General features: G+C 43.4%; 1 protein-coding gene across 3 annotated transcripts in view; it reads left to right on the top strand.

Moving 5' to 3' along the window:
* Positions 1 to 17,724, top strand: part of SQOR (sulfide quinone oxidoreductase) — a 48,507-nt gene that overhangs the window by 20,680 nt on the left and 10,103 nt on the right. For all 3 annotated transcript variants that reach the window (XM_019442225.2, XM_019442226.2, XM_019442227.2), the window contains exons 2-6: positions 149 to 389; positions 3,385 to 3,555; positions 9,986 to 10,039; positions 12,392 to 12,586; positions 14,588 to 14,797. In XM_019442225.2, coding sequence (XP_019297770.1) covers positions 156 to 389; positions 3,385 to 3,555; positions 9,986 to 10,039; positions 12,392 to 12,586; positions 14,588 to 14,797 — 864 coding nt within the window. In that variant the 5' untranslated portion in view covers positions 149 to 155. The remainder of the gene's footprint in view (positions 1 to 148; positions 390 to 3,384; positions 3,556 to 9,985; positions 10,040 to 12,391; positions 12,587 to 14,587; positions 14,798 to 17,724) is intronic.

Below are 17,724 nucleotides of genomic sequence, written 5' to 3'. Positions count from 1 at the left end.
GCTGGATGGGAATATAAGGGTCTTGAGAATAGATGGTGGGAACCAACTAGAGCTGGTCAGATGCCAGCGCCCCCTTCCTCCCTGAAAGAAAACGTTTTAGTCCCATAGGGTCCCTACCTTACGCACGGCCTTGTCTGCTCCTTTCCAGCCTGAAGATGACCCCATTGGCCACTGCGGTGTCTGGTCCCCGGGCCCGGCTTTTTGCCTGCTTCCTCAGGCTGGGTACTCAGCAGGCTGGCCCACTTCGGCTGCACACAGGGGCCAGCCTTGCAGCCAAGAACTACTATGAAGTGCTGGTACTGGGTGGGGGCAGTGGCGGGATCACCATGGCTGCCCGCATGAAGAGGAGAGTGGGTGCAGAGAACGTGGCCGTCGTCGAGCCCAGTGAGGTAAGTGTCCCTGTTCTGAGTACGTGAGTGTGTGTGCACATGCACCTGTGTGTTCAGGGGTAGGCCGTGGATGGCTGTCAGGCACTGTGTCGTCACGTTCCCAGATTAGTGCTTCTCCTTCTGGGCACAAAAAGCAGGCTGTCTAAAAGGACTGGGAGAAGGTGGAGAGAGGGAGGGAGGGAGGGAGGGAGAAAGAGAGAGAGAGAGAGAGAGAGAGAGAGAGAGAGAGAGAGAGAGGACAGATCTCTGGGCTGTTATGGTCTTCTTTGTGTTAGTTTCTGAGCATTGCCATAACAAATTATCACAAACTTTGTGGCTTAAAACAACAGATTTATTTGTTCACAGTTCTGGAGGCTAAGGTGTTAGTAGGGTGATGCTCTCTCTGAAGGCTGTGGAGGGGAGAGGGAGTCAGTCCCAGGCCTCTCTCCTAGCTTCTGGTGGTCGTGGACCATCCTTGGCATGCTTTGGATTGTAGCTGCTTCATTCCAGTCTCTTCCTTCATCTTCGCGTGGCCTTCTCTCTGTGTGTCTTTAGTGTCTTCGTCTGACCTTATTATAAGGACACCAGTCTTTGGATTTAGGGCCTACTCTAATCCAGTCTGACCTCATCTTAACTTGATTACATCTGCAAAGTCCCTATTTCCAAATAAGATCACATTCACAGGCACTGGAGGGAGGACTTGAACATATCTTTTTGAGAGAGACAGTTCAACCCACAAAAGCTTCCCAATTCCAACCCAGCATCCAGAGGAAAATCAGTGACCATTGTACTTTCCTTTCTCCGTTCTAGTCTGGAGAACGGGTGATGAGTTGAGCAGCAGGGAGGCCTCTGGGAAAGGTGTTAGTGGGTTTGGGAAATTTAAATGCGAAGGTTTACAAATAGATAACAAAGCAGAAAAAGGTAGAGATACCAGAAAGGAAGTTGGGAAGTGTTTGTATGGCACTATTTCATGCACAACATTTTAAGGTGGTCCTCAAAGCTTCAGCAAAGCTTCAGCAAAATGATTCCAGAGTTTTGGGGGTTTGACTAAGGTTTCCTAAGGTACTAGGTATGTACCCATTGGGGCCTGTGCCCTTGGGAGGGAAGCAAAATGGATCCAATGCCTGTTTGGTGGGGAGGGTAGGTCAAGAAAAGCACACACCTTTTCAAGAAGTCTCCCCAGTTCCTCATGCACTGCCTAGGGCTTTGTTGTAATCTCTGTTGTAATCTCTGTTGTAATCACTGTATGCTGTGATCTGAGAGTAGAGTAGAGGGGGTGTGCCCTACCATTTTCCTTTCTAAAGTGATTGATTCAGGATCCATGTTAAAAAAAATTTTTTTTAAATGTTTATTTTGAGAGAGAGAGAGAGAGAGAGAGAGCGAGCAAGCTGGGGAGGGACAGAGAGAGAGGGAGACAGAAGATCCAAAGCAGACTCTGTGCTGTCAGTGTAGAGAGGGACGTGGGGCTCCCACAAATTGTGGGATTGTGACCTGAGCTGAAGTTGGCCACTTAACCGACTGAGCCTCTCAGGCGCCCCTGGATCCGTGTTTTAAATCACAGTGATCTGAGAGCTCTGTCAGGGGCCTGTGGTGTATTATAGCTAAGCCATGGGCAGGTCTCCCATTGGGGTTACTCTTTGTATGAGGGCACTTCTGAAGCAATGGGCACAATTTAGGAGGCCAGAATCCTGGCCTCCTGGTCCTTCCCTGTGAGGAAGTTTGGGACAGGAGTCTTTCAAAGGTGCTGCCAGGGGCTCAGGGGTTTGGTACTTTCCTTCCCGTGTCCCGTGTTGTGATTGGTGGAGCTGAGGCTTGTGTGTAGTCTGAAAAAGAGTCTGGGCTTCTATTTTTATTCCTTTTTCTGTTCAAGATGGAGTTGAAATCAGTAAGTTCTCACCATTGGAGGCGTCTGCCCCCCTCATCTTTGATCACATCCATTACTGGCTGTAGGGAGATTGCAAAGCCATTTTTCATATCCTCTTTACTGCTCTGTGGCTGGCAACTCTGTCCAGCCAGATTAAGGCGTTTTGACAGTGTTGAGAGTTCTTGGTCCCCCAGGCCACTCCATGAGTGTATTGGGGTTCTCAGAAGCCATTAGATCAATCTGCCCTTTGCCCATGAGTCTAGAACTTTCGAAACTAACTTATATCAAGAGAGGACCATCTGAAGCAGGAGAATTCCAGGACACAGTGGGAATTTGGCATTATAAGGTAGACTCTGGTGCCTACCGGCTTCAGGTATAAAGCCTCAGAGAGAAGAGGACGGTGTACTGGGGCTGATAGGGAATGTATGTAGTCTTCCATGGGCTTGGGAAACACAGTTGGAAGTTAAAGAAGTTTTGAGGGGCATCTGGGTGACTAAGTCGGTTAAGTGTCTGACCTCAGCTCAGGTCATGATCTCGTGGTTCACGAGTTCGAGCCCCACATTTGGCTCTGTGCTGACAGCTCGGAGCCTGGAGACTGCTTCGGATTCTGTGTTTCCCTCTATCTCGGCCCCTCCCCCACTCGCACTCTGTCTCTCTCTTAAAAATAAATAAATACTAAAAATTTTTTTGTAATTAAAAAAAAAAGAAGTTTTGAGACTCCTCAAAAATGGTTATAAACTTTCCAGACTTACTGTAGTCTCCAGATGCTTCTAAGGAACCATATTTAGGATTCTAGGCTTGATTTTCCTTTATGTCTGTGTGCATAAATGTATCCATCATGTATACGTATGTATGCATGTATATATAACATGTACGTGTTAAGCACCAAGTCAACTTTGAGCAATAAATAATACAATGGTCATGAAACATAGTTGATGGCTTTTTTTTTTTTTAATGTTCTTGGCAGAATTCTTATGTTGGGTGACTGCCCTTCAGAGCTTAGCATAATGGGAGACACCAATGGAGGGAGGAGGCTAAACTTCTAAGACTTCTACTTGTGATGATCCAAGGGTTGGAAGGGAGTAACTGAGAGTCTAGCTCATGTGCCTTTAATTTTAACCCTTTTGAATCGCCAAATACTTTGCTTCTCAGAGACATTTCTACCAGCCAATCTGGACGCTGGTGGGTGCAGGTGCCAAACAGTTATCCTCGTCAGGCCGTCCCACCGCGAGTGTGATACCATCTGGAGTAGAATGGATCAAAGCCAGAGTGATTGAGCTGAACCCAGACAAGAACTGCATCCACACAGACAATGGCAAGGAGGTAACCACTGGGGTCCTTTGGCTTTTGTTAATCAGGGCTTGTGTTAACGCACAACAGTTACCAAGCTAGACAGCTTCGTGGAGAGAGAGCAACATATATGAATGTGTGTTCATGGATGTATGTGTGTTGATACAGCATGAGGTGGGAAAGCATGTGGTGATTGGAGGATGGGGTAGACAAAAGGACTGAGTGATGCTGAATAAATGAACAACTAAGACATGTGTTTGTTGAACACCCACTGTTGCTCTGTTGCCTAGTACAGTATCTTGCATCTGAATGTTTATTCAACAAATACTACTGCTACATGTTAAAATAGCAGGCACCTCCCTTCTTTTACCTTTGAAACTGCCAGCTTCTTTACCTGATGGCTGACCTCCCAGAGGAAGGGGATGTGGAAAAATATCCATCCTAGTTACACCAGGGGTTGCTATGCCAGAGTGATGAGGGACTGTGTGAGTCTGGATTGTACCAGGGCTAAGAAGATTTTCTGTGGCTAGAGCTTGAGGCTCTCAAGTGTTCAGTACCATTTAGAGTCTCCTCCCATCACCCAGAGATCAAAGCCCCTGTGTTTGACTGAGGGGATGAGGGCGGATGGTGAGATGATGGGCTCAGGAGGCATCTGCAGTGTCATGTCCTCTTGTCTGTTGCCACGCTCTTGGCTGTGGCAGGCGGTGCACTCTGGCATTTTCACAGAGCTGTAGAATCTGGAAGTGGGTGGGGATCTGAAGGGTTTCAAGTCCAATCCCTTCCTCTAAGCAGGGGCTCATTGGTGACAGGCATTTGTAACTCTTCCTTGGGTCATGGATCTTTCTGAACACCTGACAATAAGCCCTGTCTAGAAAATTCACATTCATACCAAATTTTGCATTTAATTTCACTGAGTTCAGATTCTTTGTAGCTTTTTTCTAAACCCAGATCAGGAGTACCTGCCTTATAGCGTTATTGATCTTGGCTCTCTAGCCAGCCAGCCAGCCTGCTTGTCTGTCTGCCTGCCTGCCTGCCTTCCTCTTCCCACAAATAATTATTAAGTATATTTTCTACTTTGAGAGAGAGACTGCGAGCATGATTGTGTGTAAGCAAGAGGGGGAGGGGCAGAGAGGGAGAGAGAGAGGGAGAGAGAGAATCCCTAGCAGGCTCTGTGCTCAGCACAGAGTCTGACTCGGGGCTCAATGATGACCTGAGCTGATATCAAGAGTTGAAAGCTTAACTGACTGAGCCACCCAGGTGCCTCTTTCCCTTCCCTCTCCTTCTCTCCCCTCCCCTTCTTCTTTCATAAGCTCTATGCCCAATGTGGGGTCAAACTCATGACTCTGAGATCAAGAGTTGCATGCTCTACTGACTGAGCCAGCCGGGTACCCCTATTAAGCATCTTCTATAAGCTAGATACAGATTTAGGCATGAGTGAACAAAAAGAAACAAAAATCCTTACTGTCCTTGATTTTATATTCAAGTGGGGAAGGGCATCCGATAACTAATAGACATAGTAAGTAAATTATATAGTGTGTTAGAAGGTGATGAGTATTAATGAAAATAAATAGAGCAGAGTAACTGAGATTGGGGCATGTGGGAGAGGGATTGAATTTAAAATGGGCTGGTATTTACATGTCCCAGTGTCAAGGAGCTCTCTGATAACAAGTGATCTGTCTCCATTTTTTAGACAGACAGACAGACAGACAGACAGACATGTTATATGAAATTTTTGCCTTTACTGAGTCAGAATCCATTTCTGTAACTACTTTCATACTCTTTGTTAGACCCCCAGGGTGTTATTGGCCTCAATAATTTCTTGTTCCTTGTTTTATCCTGTAGCCTGGCCAAGAATATCTTTTCTTTTCTGTGGGAGAATCCTTCAACTATTTGAAGATGGCTCTTATCATCTGTGTAAATCTATTCTTCAGGTAGATTTGTGCCCTGTCTCCACTTTCCTCAATTCTTTCTCCTGTTTTGTGGTCTCTGATCCTCTCACTGTTCTCTCTACCCTGCTTTGGACATCATCTGGCTTGTTAGTGCCCCCATGAAAAAGGTTGCCTGGAAGAATAGGCAACTTTACAGAATAGTCCAGAATAGAGTGAGATCATTCTCTCCCACAACTGGATATAGCCTAAGTTAGCATTTGCCTTTTTAGCAGGCAGTTACCACAATGCTGATTCATGCTGGGCTTGAGGTCAGTTCAAACTTCTGGGTGTTTTTCTCGTATGAACCAATGTCAAGTCAGGCTATATATATATATATATATATATATATATATATATATATACATACATACATACATACATAAATGTGCATATACTTACATACATATATGTACATGTATGTATATATATGTAGAAAGCCATATATGGATATGGAAATATGTAATGGATTAGAATATATGTTCTATATATTACATATATGATATATATCATATTCTATACATAATATATATATATATATATACATACATACGTAAAAATTATTTATCTCTCCCTGTTGATGAACTTATTTTCTGTCTCTTTTGTCTGTCTCTAAGAGAACAGACAGAATTAAACAGAAGATTATTCATAGTTCACAAGTTTGAGCTTTGGGGCTCATTTCCTCTGTCAGTTCACTGCTTGTGGGGCCAGGGCACCTGTCCCTGACAGCATATATCACCTCTTTGGTACAGCAGTGCCTGCCTCCTTGATTAGACCCCTTCATATTACACGTATGGCTCAGAGTCCTCTGTGGTTGGGTTTGTGCATATCTTAAGAATCATAAACTTGTCCCAAGTCTTAAGAATGAAAGGCACTGGTAGGTGTTCTCACTTCTGAGCCTTAGACATGTAAGGCTCAGACTCTTAGGAAAGTTGCAGGGTTTTGTTTTAGGGCTGGGGAAGAAATTGCCGTGAGCTGGCAGGACTTTATTCCAAGATTTTATTAAGTATGTTAGCCAGATATCAGAGATCTGCATAAAGCATCTCATGGGGGAGATGTTGTCTTGTTGGTTTTAGTTCCTCTTCCCAATTTGCCTGGATCTTTTGGATTTGTGACTCTGTCATCCGATTAACATTTTTCCCCTAGCCATTATCTATGATAGATTCATTTAAGTTCAGGGTTTTAATTTGGTAAAACCAAATCTCTGTCTCTAGAGAGCTTTTTCTAGCTCGCATCAATGAATCAACATTCTTCAGCAAATATTTTTTGCTAAAAATTTACCAAAATTATTCCATTCTTAGTTTACACTTCACTATTTTTTCAAGACTGAGTTGAAGGGATTGCTGAAATCCAGCCTCGTTGTGTCTCTGACTCTTCCCTGATGCAAGGGTCTCTGTCTGGAATGTGTCCCTTAGGCTCTGTGTGGGCTGGCCCTTGTCCTTCTCCAGACTTAACCTGATTCTGGTTCTATTCTCTGTCTCATTTCTGCTCCAGTAGATTTTCCTTTCATTTCACATGCCTTGGCCTCCTTCTTCCCCAGGACATTTTCACATGCTGAGTTTATCTCTTTCCCTAGCTAACTCCTACTTAGCTTTACCTTAGCTGTACCCCTTCAGGAAAGCCTTCCCTAACCTACTGGACTGGGTCAGGTATCCCCTGGAGACGCTATCACAGCATTCTGTGATTTAGTAATTATTTGTGTGATTATCTGGTAATACCTATCTCACCCACTAAGCTGAGTTCTTGGAGGGGTAGGAAATGTATCTTTCTTGTTCGGTGTTATCTGTCCAGGACCTAGCACAAGATCTGTCACATAGAAGGTGCTCCATAAATATTTGTGAACAAATTGTGTCTCAGTTTCTTTATCTGTATAAAATGGGACTAGTAATACCACCTCTACCTCATTGGGTTATTTTGAGGATTAAACGGATTAAAACATGTGAAGGATTAAAAAAATTTGTTTTAATGTTTAATGTTTGTTTAGTGTGTGTGTGTGTGTGTGTGTGTGTGTGTGTGTGAGAGAGAGAGAGAGAGAGAGAGAGAGAGAGAAAGAGAGAGAGAGAGAGAGAGATAAAGCATGAGTGAGGCAGGGACAGAGAGAGAGAATCCGAATCCAAAACAGAATCCAAAACAGGCTCCAGACTCTGAGCTGTCAGCACAGAGCACCACATGGGACTCAAACTCATGAACCAGGAGATCATGTCCTGAGCTGAAGTCGGATGCTTAACTGACTGAGCCACTCAAGCACCCCAAAACATGTGAAGGATTTAGAGCCGTGCCCTGCACAGAGTGCATGCTCAAGAAATGTTACTGTTATTATGTTTTAAAGAATACCTGAAAAAAAGGAACAGGAAATTCTTATTAAGTACCTACTATGTGCCAGCATAGTTCTTGACTGCTGACTGACTGAAAGCAGTTTACAATCTGTGAACCTATGTTGGAGCTCTTTTCCCAAATCACTAAGAGACATTTGCTTAGCAAATGAGCCTAGAATTTTGCAATGGAGGACATCCTATCTACTAAGTTATTAGTATCAGAGTTTACTGCCCCCATTCCCCTGTATAAAATTAGAATATTTGCCTGTATTTAGCCTTCTGGCAATGTCTACACTGTTCTCTGTCATTGCTCAAAAGTCTTGTCTACAAATTTTTGAAATTCCTTAGAATTTAGATCATCTGGCCTCAAAACTTGAATTCATTCAGAAGGCTTGAGGCTTTCTTTTTGTTCTTTGCTCTTTTAGGGTTTATTCTCCCTTAATGATTTTTTTTCATAATCTTAAACTTGACAGTTACTAGTCCTTAAAAATAATCAATATTATGCTCTTAATAGACAGTCAGGGCAGATTCGAACCAAAGGTTTTTCTTGTTGATAGTGTTCATGTTTTGCCTGTAGATCATCACCTCCCGCTCCGACCCCATGTCCCATCTGACCTCACATACCCTGAAGACTCAACATAGTTCAGTCAGGTAGTTAATGGGCCTGGTACACTTTCCTACAGAACAAGGAGTTTCAGGGCACAGCTGTCATGAATAGACAAATCATATGGAGGAAGATGTGTATATTATCCACTTTGAAAAATTATATATTTCATAAACAACTGAAACCATCCATCCACCCATCAAACATTACTGAGCTCCTCACTTTAATTTAGTGGCTGTGCTAGATTCTAGGAATATAAAGAATAAGACCTAACCTTTATCTTCTGGGAGTCGTCAATGTAGTGGAAGGAGACATTACTCCTATATAATAGCACCAGTGCTATAATGCATCATGTACACCACACTAAGAGAGCTCCCAGAAGGAGCCAGTGGGGAGGAATCATTGGAAGGCCTCACTGTAGAGGTGACCTTGGGAGCTGAGCCTCCTGGATCCCAGGGCAAGACCTCTGCAGAAGCTTGCTGCCCATGGATCCCCAGCCTGAGCCAAGCACTCTCTGGTCTTGGAGTTCTCTCTCTTCAATTGTGACCTGCTCCGCTTGCTGCTCTGCTTCTCCATTTAGTACAAGATTGTGATAATTAATTACAATCCATTTCTCCTTTCTGGGCTCCTGACTTTCATTACAATCATTCTCCACCTCTAGTTTTCAGGGCAAGTCCTATTTCTTTCTTTCTTTCTTTCTTTCTTTCTTTCTTTCTTTCTTTCTTTCTTTCTTTCTTTTTCTTTTATGTTTATTTATTTATTTTGAGAGACAGAGACAGAGAGACAGAGAGAAAAGGAGAGAGAGAATTCCAAGCAAGTTCTGTGTTGTCAGCACAGAGCTGGAGGTAGGGCTCGATCTCACGAACCAAAAGATCATGACCTGAGCCAAAATCAAGAGTTGGATACTTAACCGACTGAGCCACCCAGCTGCCCCTGCAAGTTCTGTTTCTTTGTATCCTTTTTGCTTACACTTTTCTGGCCTCAACTTGTCTTCCTTCTGATCTTAAACCCACATTTCCATCATGATAAATATGGATACTTTGCCCTTGGCATGAGTGATCACAATACCCATGTTTAAAGAGGGAGCTTTTAGGTTATAAATAGATCATTAAGTAAGATCAGGTACATTATATCACATTTTTTTCCATGGCCCTCAAAAGAGCAGTTTCTCACAGTGTTGGTCCAATCCACACGACAGGTCAGATTTGCTTGGGATTCACACATCACTCCATAGATTTTAAAGAAAGTTGATTGTCTTTTAAGATGAGGAAGTGATTCTCCCACCCCTCAGCATGAGAAAGTGTTAACGCAGGCACCATACAAATAATTGTGACTTCTTTGTATCGCTGTCCACTATGTAAAAATACAGGAGTCTCAAGCCCTTGAGGGGGGTGGTTATACAATACAGTACCTGCGAAACAGTGAGGTGTGAGGTGACAGAGAATGGCAGACATGATGGCAAACTGGAGTGTGCCTCCCTCCCTGTGCCCTGCCCATCAACCACAGCCTCAAGGCATACACATTAAAAAATGGAAACATGATGGTGGCCACACAGGGGTGGGGCTGAGGGCTGCCGCTCCTGGGATCCTGGTCTAAAATGTTACTGTTTTGTGTTGCAGATCTCCTACAAATATCTTATTATTGCTCTTGGAATCCAGCTGGACTATGAGAAGGTACTATTTTAAGATTTATTTATTTACTTTTGAGAGAAAGAGAGAGAGAGAGAACACAGGGGAGGGGCAGAGGGACAGGGAGAAAGGGAGAGAGAATCCCAAGCAAGCTCTGCCCTGACAGTGTGGAGCCCACCACAGGTCTTGAACTCAAGAACTGTGAGATGATGACCTGAGCTGAAATCAAGAGTCCGACGCTTAATGGACTGAGCTACCCAGGCACCTGAGAAGGTACCGTTTTAAACTACTTCTGTGTTACACTGGCCTACTTATGCTAAGATCAAATGCTGTATTTAGTTGCTTTGTATTCGTTTTGACAAGAAACATTTCTAAGGGATCCTCTTAGTTTTTTTTTTTTTTTTTTTTTCCTTCTCAGTGGTCTTTTTATGGTTTTTGAAAAATCATCTCTAAGATTCTGTCAGTGATAATGATATATTTTAGCTTTAAGCTTCAATCTGAGTTTAGTATGTCCATCCCTAATGGCAGTTCTTGCAAAACAGCAGGCTTTTTCACACTCACAGGAAAACTACCTTGCTGTGTAGGACTGAGTTGCCTCTTCCCCTCCCAAGCTCCATGGAGTCCCTGCAGTGTGAGGTCCTGCTCCCTGGCCAGCTCGGCCAAAGGGGGAGTGAGGTCTCCTCTCTTTCTGTGACTCTCCCTGCCCCTCTCTGCTCCCGAGTTCCCAGGGAAGCAACTTGAATTGGATGAGGAGTCATAAACGGCCCTTTGTGACCAGTCTCCCTAAAATAAACCTGGTTACCACTTTGTGGCACCTTTTTCCTTGACAACAATGTCTTCAAACTAGAGAAAAGTGATGAGGGAGATAAAAGATCAGCTGTTTGTTTGTCTCTTGGATAGTGCGTTTTGCTTTGGGAACCAGGAAGTATGGAGGTCGTGTGAGAAGAATCCTAGGCAGTGGTCAGGAGCCTCGGCATCTGGTTCTGTAAGATTCTAGGTGGGTCTCTCAACCTTGCTCTCCTCAGTTTCCTCGTCTGTGTCTAGGAGCCAGTACTGTTTTCCTACCTGTCTCAGAGGCATGCAGCGAATATCCACTGTTAGCATGGGGTGAAACTTCAGAAACATTAAAATACAAGGTGATTCTATAATAATAATGATAATCATAATGATGATGATTGTTGAGACTGCTGATATTATAACTACTTAAACCGCAGCAGGAGATATGATCGGAGAAATGGTTGCTTTTTACACCGAGGAGGAGACCATAGCCCTCTGTTTCCTTGAGAGCTGAGGGATGCGTGTCGAGTGGTGGCCCTATGGCCTGGAGAGCAGCCTGGCAGGGTTCTGAAGGACCAGTGCATCTTGATGACTGTTGTTTGACAGTTCTCTGCTCTTGCTGGAAGAACTGGTGCCTGAGTCTCAACTCAATCTATTCCATCTTCATTGTCCTCTATCAACCTCCTAACATTTAGGACAAGCACCCAGGTAATCTTCCTGGCAGGAATACACTAACAGTTATGGAGCACTTACTGCGTGGGTGTTATTTTCCCAAGCGCTTTCCATGCATGGTTTCACATGCTTCTGCCAACAACCCTCCGAAGCAGTTACTTTTATCCCCATTTTATAGGTGAGGAACATAAACTTCTTGGTGTACATTAGAACCACCCAGAGATCCTGTTAAAACAGATTTCTGGGCTTGCCCCTGAGTTTCTGAGTCAGTAGGTCTGGGTGGGGCCTGATAATTTGCATTTCTAGGAAGTTCCCAGGTACCATACTTTGAAACCCCACTGGCTCAGGGATATTAGGTAATTTACCCAGGGTCATAACACTTGTAAGTAGAAAAGCTGGGACTCAAGCCAGATCTGTGGGGTTCCCAAGTCCATGTTTTTAATTACCTGCCCTTACTGCCTTTGCCAAGAGTCTGATACGGTACAACCTTCGATAATGGGTAGTTGACGTTTGCGATTATTGACAGTATGGGTCTTGGTTCTGTCTGTCATTCTTCTTCTTCCCAGGATGGCAGCTCGTTCTCCAAAAGGGAAGTATGGCTGGCTTCTTGTCCTCCCTGTGATGGTGGGAAGAGGTCTGTCCAAATCATGGTCTCAAGGCCAGGGAGGCGAAGGGGTTCCCTGGGGCTGGGCCCATTCTGCGGGTTGACAGTTGACTTCAGGCCCCACAGCCCTGGTCTTAGCAGATCCCTCACCCACCTACCTGTCTGCTCTAATGTGTGTGTGAATACTGGGCGCTAATAATTGGACTGAAATACTTGAGAGGTTATAGAAATGGCAGAGAACAAAGGCTCTAAACAAGAGTTTTTGCACTTTGGTCAAAAAATTTACACTCCTGTGAATTTGCACTTTTGTTAAAAAACTAGTTTCTTGCTGTGCTTTCTTGCAGATTAAAGGCTTACCTGAAGGTTTTGAGCATCCCAAAATCGGGTCAAATTATTCGGTGAAGACAGTAGAGAAGACATGGAAAGCTTTGCAGGACTTCAAGGAGGGCAATGCCGTCTTCACCTTCCCGAATACCCCTGTAAAGTGTGCTGGGGCCCCCCAGAAGATCATGTATTTGTCAGAAGCCTATTTCAGGAAGGTATGCTTCCTGTCCAGGGACAGAGACAAGGAGGGCAGACGGTGCTAATAAAGAGATGCCAGAATTCCATTTTGTCCTTGTCACAATACCTTTTTGGTTTCTCAATTTTTATTACATATGTACAAAATTATATAATTGGTGGCTTATAAACTAGAAAAAAAGGAAGTCCCTATAATCCAATTACTCTGATATAGCTGCTGTTATCAATTTGACACATCCTTCTATTTTTTTTCCTGTACATTTTTTAACATGGTTACAATCATACCATGCAAATTTAGATGTACTCATTGTTATTAAATAGTCTTTGTGACATACTTTCTAATGTGTATATAGAAATCTACTGGGGAGCCGTGTTAGACATTGTTTAAATATTTCCATAAAGTTGGACAATTTGTTGTACATTGTTTGTTCTTACACATACAGTATCCTCAATTGCTCCCGCTTAAGTTCAAGGTTATGTATATTTTCAGGTTCTTAATAAACATCATTGAGAATACAGTAGGCAAATGCCAATTCTAAAGACAAAAAAAAAATGTTGACCTAGAACTTCAAACCTTAGTGGAAAGAGGTATTTGGGTGGGGACACTTCCAGCATTCCTCAAAGATACATGTCAGAGCCAGTGTCCACAGCTTGAGTATACCTGGCATGAAGCTCCGGGAAGCTGCTCTCACCCTCCGGCCCTTGTGTGACATGTCACATGTGGTTTACCACAGCGTGGTCTGACTTGAGGCAGTGTCAGGATTCAAAGCAGTCTGTGGTTCTGTAAAGGGACAGGTGAGAGAAGGGGAGAGAAGGGAAGGGGCAGGTGGGACCAAAGAACCTTTGGACGTGTGCTTGGAACCACACTGGGAAGCCTTCATCTGAGTTATGCAAACCTGTGCCAACTCCCCCGGGGAATTAAGCAACAGTCGGACTCATCATTTCTCTTTCTTTTTTAAAATTTTTTTATTTTTTATTTTTTTTAAATATGAAATTTATTGTCAAACTGGTTTCCATACAACACCCAGTGCTCATCCCAACAGGTGCCCTCCTCAATACCCCTCACCCACCCTCCCCTCCCTCCCACGCCCCGTAAACCTTCAGTTTGTTCTCAGTTTTTAAGAGTCTCTTATGTTTTGGCTCCCTCCCTTTCTAACCTTTTTTTTTCCTTCCCCTCCCCCATGGTCTTCTGTTAAGTTTCTAAGGATCCACATAGGAGTGAAAACATATGGTATCTGTCTTTCTCTGTACAACTTATTTCACTTAGCATCACACTCTCCAGTTCCATCCACGTTGCTGCAAAAGGCCATATTTCATTCTTTCTCATCTTTTCTATTTCTAAGAAATGGCTTCTGATTTAAGAGAATTCCTGGATGGCACAGCCTTTGGAGGTTTTCACCCACCTCACTTCTTTCAAATAGTATGATTCAGCTGAGCAAATCTGAAAAGGAACTGAACAAAGGAAAAGGGGAGGAGACAAGTTGTTTCTTCCTTCCTGGAATTGTCTCTGCAAAACTCTTTTCTTCTAAGTCTTGGACAGCTGAGAGGAAGTTTCTCTTTCAGGCGCCATAAGATCTTAGGCATCTGGGAGAATATTAGCCTCTGAAACATACGAAGAATTCTAGTGTGTATGAGCCAGTGGGACGGGAACTTTGTTCACTACTGTTCCTGCAGCACCTAGAACAGTGCCTGACCAGCTCTAGGACCTCATTAAGTATTTATTGAGTGAATGAACAAATGAGTATATGAATAAATAGTTCAGCCCATCTTTCCCTGGACTTGACCTTCATCTCTGGCCTGCAAATAAGCAGTGCCCTCTTAACCCCCCCAACTCAAATGTGCCCTTAGTTGCTGTGTCACTGGCAGAAAGTAAGAAGGAGGACTCGCCCCACCAGTGCCTAGTGATAGAGAAAGCTGGTGAGCTCTCTTGTAAGGGTTTTAATTCTTGTGTAAGTTAAAAAACGAAGTGGCTGAAGTAATGCTTTGGTGTCGGCTGTTTCTGTTCTTTCCTTTTTTCCCAGACGGGGAAGCGATCCAAGGCCAATATCATCTTCAACACTTCCCTCGGAGCAATTTTTGGGGTTAAGAAGTACGCTGCTGCCCTGCAGGAGATCATCCAGGAGAGGGACCTCACTGTTAACTACAAGCAAAACCTCATCGAAGTCCGAGCCGATAGACAAGAGGCCGTTTTTGAGAATCTGGACAAACCTGGAGAGACCCAAGTGATTTCAGTGAGTGGTGAGGTCCAGCTGTCGGTGAAACACTGCCCTAGATGCCGACAACTGGCTCCCTCCTCCCTGTTGCCCTCTGCATGCTGGGGGAGGCTGGTTCCAATGAGCATATTAGGGCAGTAATAGGAGAGAAGGTGGACTAGAATGGATGGGGAAGAGAAAGAGGGGGGCTGCATGCATGGGAGCTGAGGAGGGTTTATCTCCTGGTTTCAAGTGAATTTATATCCTATTTTGTATCTCCACTTTTCTTCTACTGAGTCACTTGAAGCAGCCAAAAATATTTGATGACTTCAGGTCTGCCTAGAATTCAGGAAGGACTTCCTTAAATGGAGGATTTGGTGATTTCTCTATTTATGCTGTGTGAGAAACAGCCCTGTTTGTGGGTAGTTTACAGGTGACACGGGTGTCTTTCCCCTGTGGAAGAGGATGTCTTTAAACATCTTTCACTGGTGGGGCGCCTGGGTGCCTCAGTCGGTTAAGCGTCCGACTTCAGCTCAGGTCACGATCTCGTGGTCCGTGAGTTCAAGCCCCGCGTCGGGCTCTGGGCTGATGGCTCAGAGCCTGGAGCCTGCTTCCGATTCTGTGTCTCCCTCTCTCTCTGCCCCCTCCCCCATTCATGTGCTGTCTCTCTCTGTCTCAAAAATAAATAAACTTAAAAAGAAAAAAAAGCATCTTTCACTGGTGCACAAAAGGAAGCACTTCAAAATCCTTGAAAGGTGTTTTGGAGCCATACCCTAACTTGGGAAGATTGAGCCTCTGTACATGGGCTTGGATCCTGTGTGTTTCTTCTTCTTCTGCTGTGTAGCAGGAATAGTACTTTTGTAGAGGCTTATGAGGATTAAGAACAAGATGAAAAGGCATCTGGAGAAGCATACATGGGAGAATCGTTTGTTTATATCACTCTGGCAAGAGCTGTTAGCGACGAGAAAACAGCGCATAGTGACATTTTATTCATTCAGCAATTTTAGAGGAATGAAGGGTTCCATAAAAAAGGAATTTTGAAGTGAACCAACAACTAATCTTCTAAACATCAAAACTTCATGTTTTAGGCTTTTTAGTGCAGGCTTTTTCTAAAATGTATTGCACACATCTTTCCTTTCTTAAATGGTATGTATTGACTATCATTTAAGGTGTTACTGATGATTCAAAGTCATAATTTAAACTTTTATTTGCAAATAATTTTAAACTTAGAGAAGCTGCAAAAAAATGCAAACAGTACGAAGGAAACTGGATACTGTGTAGCCTTTACCTAGATTCATTTATTTTCATTTTACCCAATTGGCTTTATCATTTGATCTCTCTCTCTCTCCACATATAATGTAATGTAGTATGATGTGACATGATATAATATTCCCAAAGCATCTAAAGGTAAGTTATATACATCATACATCATGGCCATTTACCTAAATTCTTTGCCGTAAATCTGTTGAGAGATCCCTCTTCTCTTGCATAACCATAGCACAGTTATCAGTTCGGTAATTTAGCATGGATACAATATTTTAATCTACCATTTGTATTTGTTTTGTTGATTGACCCAATAGCACTTATAGCATGCTCCAGGGCAGAACCCAGTCAACAGGCAGGTATTGCATTTATTTGTGATGTCTCTTGAACATCCTTTGATCTGGGACATTTACATAGCCTTTTCTGGTGGATATTTTCTCCGCTTTTATTTTTTAATAGCATGTTCCTCATTTGGGGTTTGTTTATATTTTCTTGTGATCAGTTTCAGGCTCTGCATTTTAAGTTTATTTATTTATTTTTGCTTTAAGAGAGCAAGTGGGAGGGGGCAGAGAGAGAGGGGGACAGAGGATCTGAAGCGGGTTCTGTGCTGACAGCAGAGAGCCTGATGTGGGGCTCGAACTCACGAATTGCAAGATCATGACCTGAGCTGAAACCAAGAGTCGGATGCTTAATTGACTGAGCTACCAGGTGCCCCTCAGGCTCTACATTTTTAGACTGAAATGCTGTTTAAGCAATGTTGTGTCTTTCTAGTGTATCACATTTGAAAGCACATGATGGTCACCTTCCCCTCATTAATGATATTTATTTTGATCACCAGTCAAAAGATGGCCCAATTTCTCCACTGTATATTGTTATTCTTTTCCTCCTTTGCTACTAATAAGTCTTGGGGGGTGGGGAGACACTTTAAGACCAAGCAAATACCCTACTCCCTCCTCATTAGGTTTCCCACTGGATTTATCATCCACTGATGATTTTTGCCTAGTCCAGTCTTTATTATGGTGGTTGCAAAATGATGATTTTTCCAATCAAGCGTTCTGTCCACCTTTAACAGTAAGCTGTTGGCATTCTGTCTGCAAAAGCTCTCCTTTCTCTCAGTTCATTAGTTACAGGTATAAATTCATGAATTCTTTTTTTTGCCTCCAATGGTTTGTAATTCATTACTGTCCTTAACTCATTACTGTCCTTTTGGCACTCAAACTGTCCCAGATTTGGCCAGTAGGAGTCCTTTCAAGATGGCTATGTCCTTGTGACATGTCACCATCATATTTTGAGCATGTTCTTGCTTTCTGGTGTCACAGGGTGTCCTAGGCTCACCTAGTATGTACTTGCCCCAGCTCAGGGTCATTATTTTGAATAGCTTTTATAAAGTTATGCTCCTAGAGCCTCCTAGGGCTAGTTATCACTTTATAAAAGGGTCTCAAAGTACTTTGCTATTTTATTTTGTATGTGTCCTTTTTGTGGCTTTCCAGTTTTCTTCTTTCTTGGCTGTCAGGCAGTCGTGAGTGACGTTAGAAGGTCCCTCCCACTTCAGCTCCTTTAAGCTGCTGCTGTTAATTCTTTATTGGCTGGAAAATGAGATAGCCAAACTTGTTTGATTTTATGTAAAGTAACAGCGAGTGGGCTACAAGTGAGGGCCTACAACATACTTTTCTGAGCAAACTATATGGGCTTGAGTGCATGAA

Source organism: Panthera pardus, unplaced genomic scaffold, assembly GCF_024362965.1.
Source record: "Panthera pardus isolate Hobbes unplaced genomic scaffold, ASM2436296v1 HiC_scaffold_24, whole genome shotgun sequence".
Taxonomy (NCBI): Eukaryota; Metazoa; Chordata; class Mammalia; order Carnivora; family Felidae; genus Panthera; species Panthera pardus.
Note: the sequence above shows the minus strand (reverse complement) of the source record. Positions and strands in the feature narration are given on the sequence as shown.